The sequence below is a fragment of the Nannospalax galili genome, unplaced genomic scaffold (genome assembly GCF_000622305.1).
Source record: "Nannospalax galili isolate Female #2095 unplaced genomic scaffold, S.galili_v1.0 scaffold167, whole genome shotgun sequence".
Taxonomy (NCBI): domain Eukaryota; kingdom Metazoa; phylum Chordata; class Mammalia; order Rodentia; family Spalacidae; genus Nannospalax; species Nannospalax galili.
The window spans coordinates 5603727-5613853 of record NW_008358534.1 but is presented as its reverse complement, the minus strand read 5'-3'; the positions used below and the strand labels follow the sequence as shown (position 1 = coordinate 5613853).

General features: G+C 39.6%; 1 protein-coding gene across 1 annotated transcript; it reads left to right on the top strand.

The window, feature by feature from the left end:
* The first annotated feature begins 8655 nt into the window (after positions 1-8655).
* Positions 8656-9627, top strand: LOC103724692 (putative MAGE domain-containing protein MAGEA13P). Its single transcript, XM_008821803.1, has one exon. It carries the CDS (start codon positions 8656-8658, stop codon positions 9625-9627), a length of 972 nt encoding a protein of 323 aa, XP_008820025.1.
* Positions 9628-10127: the final 500 nt, after the last annotated feature.

Sequence of the window (10127 nt, the reverse complement as noted above, 5' to 3'; positions counted from 1 at the left end):
CAAGAACTCTTAACTAATGAGCCATCCCTCCAGCCCCTTATCTGTTATTTGAAGTAAACACTTTAGAATAAAAATTGTACTCAATTTGACACAGGTAGAAGTATAGACTTTAGAAACACTCCACAGTGCTCAGCCCTTTAGTAGTCATGTGAATGTCATAGAACAACTAACATATTCTGTTTGATAGTATAAAATAACATATAGTGAGATGGCTCAGTGGGAAAAGTACATGCTGCCAAGCCTAATGACCTGAATTCTATCCCAGGACCCAGGGTGAAAGGAGAGAACCAACTCCTGCAAACTGTCTTCTGACCTTCCCAGATGCAGCATGGCAGATGCACATCAATCAATCAATCAACCAATCAATCAATCAATTGATAAGTGTAATAAAATCTTAGTGCTGAGAATACAGCTCAATAGCTCAGTGGAGGAGTGCTTGCCTTGCATGTGTGAAGCCCTAAGTTCAAATTCTTGCACCACAAAAAATTAAATAATACTAATCTATCTCATAAAATTTCTGGTTAACTTAATCACACACACACACACACACACACACAGAGAGAGAGAGAGAGAGAGAGAAAAAAAAAAACACACACACACACACACACACAGAGAGAGAGAGAGAGAGACAGAGAGAGAGAGAGAGAGAGAGAGAGAGAGAGATGGAGAGACAGAGAGACAGACACAGAGAGAGACAGAGAGATCCTGAAATACAGTAATATTGTATGATTGATGGCCTATTAACAACAGGATGTCTCAAACCTTTAATGTTAATGTTTGTGAGCCCAGTAGAACCTAACTCTTAAATGAATCCTCTTCCTACTTAGTAAGTCTTGTACCAGAGGGCCTTTCTAGTTGTATGGCAAGAAAAAGAGACAAAAAATGTTAAATTTAGAAATAAGCAGTACTGACATTAATTGAAGAAATGTTTATCCACACAGAAACCAAGAGATTACAACAGGCACACTTTTCAAAAGTTCAACTACATTGTTGCATGTCATATCAACATACAACAATCAGGTTTTTTTCTACACTAGCAACAAAAATGTGAATAAATACAGACTACCATTATTGTTAGTAACAGAATACCATATAAATAAAAGTAAATCAGAGGCTGTGGACCTTTACTTCTGCAGGAAGAATTTATAGGTTCTCAGGAAGTGAGAGTCTTTGAGGACAGCAAGACTCAGATTAGTAAAGGGAGGCGTCCTGGACTCTGGATCAAGGTAAGAAACTTTACCAATAGCTGAGTTAACTTGCTACCTTGAAAGGGGATCCCATAGAAACAAGATCCTGTTGTTAGCATTTGGAGGTCAAGGTCAGGACTGTCCAAATGAGAACAGGCATTTCAGCATCCTCCATGGTTCTGTGCAAAGTGTTCTGGGAAAGAGAGGAGTTTGTGGAGGCAAGCCATGAAGGCTCTATGAAGAAAAAATACAAATACTTTCAGGAGTGAGGTAGCCTTCAGTCCAAAGGACAGAGAAAATAGCACAGAAATCTACACAGCTATCCCTGTTTATTCTGAAACTCTTATAAGCCTGTCACACTGAGGCTGCCCCACAGCTCAGTATTGGTGATCTTAGTACAGTGAAGGCATTGGTTTGAGGGCCTGAAACAGTCCAAGAGATAAGGTAAGAGGTACCAGAAATCTAGATAACACCAAGCTAAGAATGAAGGATATTTTTAAAGATTTGCTTATTTATTTTACTATTTATATATTTATTTATTATGTTTTGCCTGCATGCATGTAAGTGCACCACATGCTCCACATGCGGAGGTCAGAAGTCAGCAATGGAATCCCTGGACCTGGAGTTACCAAGTGTTGTTAGGTGCCATGTGGGTACTGGGAACTATCCCCAGTCGTTTGCAAAAGAAGCCAGCAGTTTTAATCACTGAGCTATCTCCCAAGCCCCAGAATTAATGATATGTTTTTGAATAATCACTGTTTATTAATATTTACTAATATATTAAAGAGATTAAAGGCCTGCTTTACCTTGGGTTAGTTAACAGTTTCGATTCTAATGTAAAGTTGCTTTTTTAAAAAATGATTAAGATACAAAGTAACTGAATTCTGACGACCATTTTCAAGCATATTTTATTTTGGCTGACTTCCTCTCCCAGCCTTGTCCTGTCCTGCCCCTGCCCAGTCACATTCTTACGTCTCGTTCCCACCCCTCCCCTCCCCTAAGTTTATTCATTTCCACTTGTAGTATGCCCCTTTGTGCTTTCACATCACGTGTTCTATTACCTTCCACCGGCAGTGCCTTAAAATCTCTTTTCCCTCTCTCATGAGCCCCCATCTAGTTTCATGATGTATTGTACCCCATAGCTGAACAAGATCTGAGCTACCCTTCCTTGACTAACGGCTCCAGGAAACAGGAAGTGACGTGTTCTATTACCTTCTACCGGCAGTGCCTTAAAATCTCTTTTCCTCTCTCATGAGCCCCCATCTAGCTTCATGATGTATTGTACCCCATAACTGAACAAGATCTGAGCTACCCTTCCTTGACTAACGGTTCCAGGAAACAGGAAGTGACGTAGGCAGAAGTGACACCTACTGACTTCCGGCTTCCGCTTTGGATAGCGGAAGCCAGCGGCGAAGCGTGTGGAAGGACACCAGGTGCTCGTCTGCTTGTCCGCGAAGGAGGAATTACAGGCCCGTTGTTTCAAGGTGAGTACATAGGAAAAGTCATAGGGGTGTGTGTATGTATGAGGGAGGGAGGGAGTAACTTTTTGTCACAAATAGAGTAGTCCTCTTTGTTCCCAATATGGTTGTACTATCCGAAGACAGTGACGTAATGTAGATCGTGCCCAACTTCCATTTTGGAATCAGAGGGCCATTCCTCTGAAGTCCTTTTCCTTGACTCAGGAACAGGAGGCATCCCAAGCTGTGCTGGATGTTAAAGTGGGGTATATTATAGAGCTGAGGAGACCTCTCCCAGACAGAAAATAGCTTCTAGAAACCCAACTGTGCTGACATAGTTAAAACTTAGAAACTGAAAAACTGCCGCAGTGAGCCGGAGTGGGTTGCAGATTTCTGTAAATTCCAGCACTTGGGAGGTAGAGGCAGCTGGATCTCTCTGAGATTGAGGCCAACCTGATCTACATAGTAAGGTACAGGTCAACTGAGGTGACATAGCAAGATCCAGTCTCAAAAAAAAAACAAAGCCCAAAACCTAGAAAACAAAACACTGCAGTAATGGCCTGGAAAAATGGCTCAAAGGTTAAGGAATAAGATACCCCAAATCGACCTCTGTATGAGTATACACATTCTGTCTGTCTGTCTGTTTTCCCTCCCTCCCTCCTTCCCTCAGCCATGGTTGTAAAGCTGAGGTATGGAAGAGCATTCTCACCTAAACAAACATATTTTTAAAGATCCTGTCAAGAATAATTATACACCAAACCCCCAAATCCCACAATCACGTTACTAACAGTGTACTTGGGTGGAACCTCCATTGCAATTGCCTACCCCTTAGGCTACAGGAGGAGGGGAAACACCCTTAAGCTTGCATTGCCCTAAAAAGGATAAAACATGTCAGCTCCATCCTCAGCCCTAAGAAAAGAATTTCCTTATCACATTGATGAAGTAAAATTTTAAAATGCCTACAAATTTATGGGAGCCACCCTTAAGCTTTCCATGCATTAAAATGATAAGTGGGAAGCCAGCTCCATACTTAGCCCAAAGAATACAGATATTTTACTTCTCACATTAGATGTAATTTAAAAAGATTAAAAATCCCTACCAACTTTTGGGAACCCATTTTAACATATTTTGATTCAGCATTAGGTGATTCATATTGGACAATAAAGATATTTTGTTGGCTCAGATGTTACTTAATCAGATTATACTGGTAAAATTCTTATGGTTTGTTCTCAGCTACTCTATGAGTTCCAACTTAAATTAATTGGCACAATTGGTTTATTGTACACTTTCGTGAAATCAAACAGTTGTCATTAGAAAGTATTGAGAGGATAGACATTGTTTACTACCCCACATAAAATGTCACAGCGATGGTAAATTTATTAACATTATTTATGTTTCATGATATTAAGATAATTAGTATGAAAGGGAAAATGTTGGAAGGGTACAAGAATGGAAATATTGATAGTATATTATTAAGATTTGAGCAAGGTATTTAGATATTTAAAAGATGAGATTTAAAGATGTTATATACAGTCTTAAATTTTCTAAATTAAAAGTTCAAGAAAACCTATGTAAATCAATTTAATCATTGATCTAGCTAAGTATTACAAGAATTGGCTTTATATGTCTCTGTGTGTGTTTGCATATGTGTGTGCACATGTGTGTGATATTGTTTTATTTATGAGCATTTAGTTTGTGCTAAATATTACACAATCCTTAAAAAGTAGCAGACTGTTAGAATTTATGTTTTGGACATTTAATGAACCTACCTGGAGTTCATTCTGTGCCTGCTTTCAATAACTAGACATTGATATCTAATTTTTAAATGGATCACTCAAGGCATGGCCAGTAACTGCACCTTCTGTCAATATTTGGTAAATATTGCAATACGATTTATTTGAAAAAATTTCCTAATGCTTATATATTTAATTAAGCAAATGATATTTTGTTAGCCTTTGCTAAAGGTATAAATCCAATTGTTTTGAAAGATTTACAAGTATCATCAATAAACTTTATTTACAGCTAGCACCAGATGAAATTTGGTTGTTTAATTATTTTGAACATATTGTCACTAATCTTTTTATTAAGCCCCATAAATTACAATTTTCTGTTCCTAAAAAGATAGCATTAAATTAGTCTCGAAAGATTTTAGGATTTCAGTTGGCTTCAGCCGTTTCTCATGAGTTCCCAGTTTGGCTTTTTCTCACATTTTGGCTTTTCTTAAAGGAGATACTGATTTAAATTCACCCAGTCACATTGTGGCACCCCTTTAACTATTTTTCTATTACAGCTAGAAGCTGAATTTAAAACAAAAATTACTTTCCTTTATAAGATTAGATTTCCCTATTTGTTTTTAAAATTCCTTTTCCTTGCACCAATGACTAAACAATTACCTCTCCAAGAATTTTGGAATGGTTATTTTTACCTAATACACTCAAATAAAAAAAATTATATTTTGTCATTTTAATTTTGTGTGTATTCAGTGTATTGTCTGTCTGTATGTAAGTACACCTGTGTCATGCAGTGTCCTCAGTTGTTAGCCACCATATGGGGTGCTGGGACTCAAACCTGGGTCCTCTAAAAGAGCAGCCAGTACTATTAGCCACTGAACCATCTCCCCAGCCCCTAAAAAATATTTTCTCCCCAAATCAATAAAGAATTAATTACACCTATTCAAAAAGACTGAACCAAAGCCACCCAGTTTATTGGGCAAGATCTTAACCTTATTTATTCTTCCATCTCTCCAATTAATTTTGTCTTCATCTTCCTTTTTTATTGTTTGGAAAAGCTTCCATTCACAGTGTTTTTCTGATATCAGTATTTATCTTTATTTAAAACCTCCTTCAAGGACTAAATCACCCTGCTTTTATTTGAAAGTGTTTGACCCCATACAGAATTACCTGGTCTCCACAGAAGGAAATCATCATACTAAATTTCTAGTTGCCTTTTCAGTTATCACAGGTACAGATTCAACAAAGTATACAATTCTGTCCTGACTGCCAATCAGTGGGCAGCATCATTTTGACATTTGACATTTGATGTGGAACTCCGGGTGTACATCTAATGAACTTAGGCAAATGGAAGGAACTTATATAAATTCATTTGACTAATTTAAATTGGCTCATATATATTTATATGTTTTAAAACTTTATTTTTACTTGCTGGAGCACAAAAAATCTGTTTAAGCTATTTAAAGTACAAAGCAAAACAAGCAATAGTCTTGCTTGTATATCTAAAACTTTTATCATTTTTTGCCAATTTTAGAAAGTTCATGTTTCTTATGACATTCCCTGTATTACCCAAGTACAAGCCATAATTATATTATCTTATTTATTATTCATAAACTTGAGACATAAGCCAAAAGGGGGGGGATTAAGTATTAGCCACTCAGGAACAAATTATAATTTAAATCTTTTAAAAATGTTTTATTATTTTATGTGTATGAGTGTATTCCCTGCATGTATGTAAGTGCACCCATATCATGCAATACCTGAAGAGGTCAGAAAAGGACGTCAGGATCAGAAGAGGGCATCATATCCCCTGGAATTGCAGTTATAGACTGTCATTAGCCACCATGTAGGTACTGGGCATCAAAGCCGAGTCCTCTACAAGAGCAGCCAGTGTCCTATCCGCTGAGCCATCTCTCCAACACCAATTTAAATCTTTTTTTTTTGTCTTTTTTTGAGACAACATCTCTCTGTAGCCCTAGCTATCCTGGAACTCACTATGTAGACCAGGCTGGCCTTGAACTCACAGAGATCCACCTGCCTCTGCCTCCTGAGTACTGGAATTAAAGGTGTGCGCCACCACGCCGGGCTAATTTCAATCTTTTAAAAATAACTTGCACTTCAATTTTTTAAAATTGCTCCTCTCAATTTTCACCTGTAGCATCTGCTGGATAAACATCTTAAAATACAAGTTATTTCTTTTTTTCAAAACCCGTGGTTTTATATAAACGAAATTAAGAAACAACTAATGGCTGGATCTGGTTTGTCCCATTTGTTGGCACAGAGTCTCCATACTCTCTGGATTGCAGCATGACTAGTAAAGCCATACCAGAAAGATACAATCTGGCAAGAAAGACCTTTCCCTCCACACAAATAGCTATCATGTTCCCAGTGCTGCCCTACTTAAGCCACCTAGTCCAGAGAACTAAGATGACACCGTGCTGACCTATTCTGATCCCCTAGCATGGGCCCACCCATGACTGGCCCATTACCCATGACCATCCCAAAGAATGTGCTGCTTCATTTTTTTTTTAAAAAAAAGGGAAATCTAGGAATGTCTTATAAAATTGGGAACATAACCTAGACTAATGACTTTTAATTCATTCACTTTGACAAACTCATTTAACCTTGTGCTCTTTTAACCTGGGCACTTGATTTTGTTTCCTGCGAATGGCAGTTTGCTATTCCCCCCAAAAAGATATTGAATGGATGTAGGTATGGTTGAAAACTAACATATCAAGGTGCTGAAAGGCAGCACATGTATCTTCATTGAAAACAAGGAAGATGGAGAAGTATTGCTTGACCTAGAGTGTATGAGATGTTTTAGGCCTAGAGATAGAAGGGCAAGTTTGGCTGGTATGATAAGAGTGGATCCAGCTTCTACTTCCTGGTTTGAAGATGGAGAAATGATTTTGAGTAAAGTTATGGGTGAGGCCTTACTCAGGGACACAGTTCCAGATTCATTTTCAAGAGATATCTGGGGGGAATGGTGTCCTTTGAGTTTAGGCCCACTCTTAAAAACTAAATTAAGAGTCAGGATGTTTTATTCAGGGATTAACTGTATTGTGGCCTCTAGAAAGCTCCAGCAGATATGTATATCTGAGACTGCCCTCATTTCTGGCTGGTTTCGGTAAATCACAAATATGAGGGGATTTTTGTTGTTGTTGCTTGCTTTTTTTGATGCTTTTGTTTTGTTTTGTTTGTTTTGTTTTGGATGTGGGAAGAGACTGAGAGGATGAGAATCATGTTGCCAAAGGGAATAGTCCCTGGAGGGATGGGGTCTGAGGGAAGGCTAATGTACCTATAACTCAAGTACATACTAGATTGTGCAGTTGGTGTTAGTCCTAAGAGATCCTGAGCAAGGGTGGCTATATGTGGCACTTTTTTTCACTTTTCTCATTGGCCTTAAGGAGGTGAAGGCATTGTCCTAAAGGGCAGTGCCTTCACAGCAGAGGTCAGCCCAAGAATGACACATAAGTTCTCCTAGGAGTCAGTGAGAGGCCCCTACAGGGAGACTGAGGGGATCCCCATAACCTTAGACAGTTGGGGCCCCTGCCCTATGTAATATCAGCCCTAAGAAACCCCACCTTCTGATATTCTAATTTGTTGTGCCACTCTTCCCATTTTATGTCATCAAGTGGCTAGAATCAGTTCATTAGAGAGAGAGGCCTCAGGCCAAGGAAAGACTCGGTTTGAAGATGACCCCTTACACAACTGACAGAGCCCAGCCCCTAATGACTCCTGCTATTGAGAGGGCTTATCCACTTCATAATGGTGTGTACATCACAGTCCATTCCTGTCCACCTGCCATTCCTGGGAATGAGACCCAGGTCTGTGCTTATATCTGTGCAACTTGATCCCATCCCTCTGAATTTCCCTTACAGAGCCTCTAGGAACAAAGGGCAAGGATATAGAATTGAGTTACAAATCCTGAGATCATAGAGAAGAGGCTGTGATAGGAGCCACAGGAATGTGCACACCTTAATTCTGTCAAGGGTCTTATCCCACAGCTCCTGACCCAACATATCCACAGTGAGCCTAGCTGGGAGTGAGCATAACTGGCAACATTTACAAGAATATCGTCATGTCCTCCTAAAGGTTCTTAGCAGACAGGCTCACCAAAAGGGCAGCAGGCCTGTGAGGCCTTAGAAAACTATCTTGGAAAACTGTTGAGAAAGCTTTGGTCGATACTGATAGTTTTTTTAAAACAATTCTTACACTCCCTCTCCCTCAGGGCAGTCTCCATCAACCATCTCCTGCCAGTTATCGGAGAAACAAATTATAATGTCTCACATCCAGAAGCACGAGGAAGGCTTTCAAGCCAAAAGAGAAGATCAGGGCCTTGTGGGTGAACAGGATCCTGCACCTCAGGAGGTCGGCAGCCCTGAGGAAATGCCTGCTGGGAGTTCCCAGGAGGCCTCTTCCTCCTCTGGTGCTACCCAAGCCACTATGTCAAGCAAACCAAGTGAAGCGTCCTGTGGTCAAGTCAAGCAAGGTCAAAGCACCTCACCATTCAGCCTCCACTCTGATTCCTTGATCAACACTCAGCTAGAAAAGAAGATGCTTGATTTGGTGAAGTTTCTGAGTGACAAGTACATAACAAAGGAGCCTATCACAGAGGCAGAAATTATGAATAACGTCATCAAAGGTTACGAAAGCTTTTACCCCTTGATCTTCAAGAGTGCCTGTGAATGCATGGAGGCAGTTTTTGGCATTGGAATGAAGGAAGCTGATGATGTCAAACGCTCCTACGTGCCTTTTAAAATACTCGACCTCAGCTATGACGGGAGGTTGAGCAATGAGCAGGGCCTACCGAAGACTGGCCTCCTGGTGCTAATCCTTGCTGTGATCTTTATGGAGGGCAACCGTGCTCCTGAGAAGAAGATCTGGGAAGTGCTGAGTATTATTGGTGTGTATCCTGACAAGCATGATTTCATCTGTGGGAATCCCAGGAAGCTCGTCACTGAAGATTTGGTGATGGAGCAGTACTTGGAGTACAAGCCGATACCTGGCAGTGATCCTCCATGCTATGAGTTCCTGTGGGGCCCAAGAGCCTATGCCGAAACCACCAAGATGAAAGTTCTGCAGTTTTTTTCCAAGGTTAGTGGGAGTAGCCCCACTGCCTTCACAGCCTTGTATAGAGAAGCTCTCAAAGAAGAAGAGGAGAGAGCCAGGGCTGCTGCTGCTAACACAGCTGGTCCTACTGGGAAGGGCAGTGCAAGCTCCGGAGACAAGCCCAGGAGCTTGTCTAAATAAATTCAGATCGATTCATCACTCTGTGTTTGAAGAAAGCAGTCAAAGTTCTAAGCAGTGAAGAAATTTTCATTTCTTTTTCCTTTTAGAATTTTTTCAGATATTCTCTTTAAAATGTTTATTAGCTTCAGAATCTAGATTCCTTAATTGTACTGTTCACACTTTTATTGCTGTTTGTTAGGATTAAGAATAAAAGTTTTGTTATTGTGAAATGCAAATTGAGAAAGTTCTCGTTTTTTGAGATGTAGAACAAAATAAATGTGGTATTGAAACAGCATTTGCCTTAGAAATGTGAAAGATTTCAGTAAAAATTAAGATCAATAAGTGCAAAGAGGCTGTAAAAGTGGTTAACACTAGTGTACTTTGCAAATCTAAAGATACATACTTCACTGACTTGCTGTAGTGAAGAATGCATGATAAATTAAACGTTAATAACGAGCACTGGCTCGTTTTTCCAGCAAACAGTGACTGAAAGGCACTTTGTTCTTTAAAAGGCATTTTGT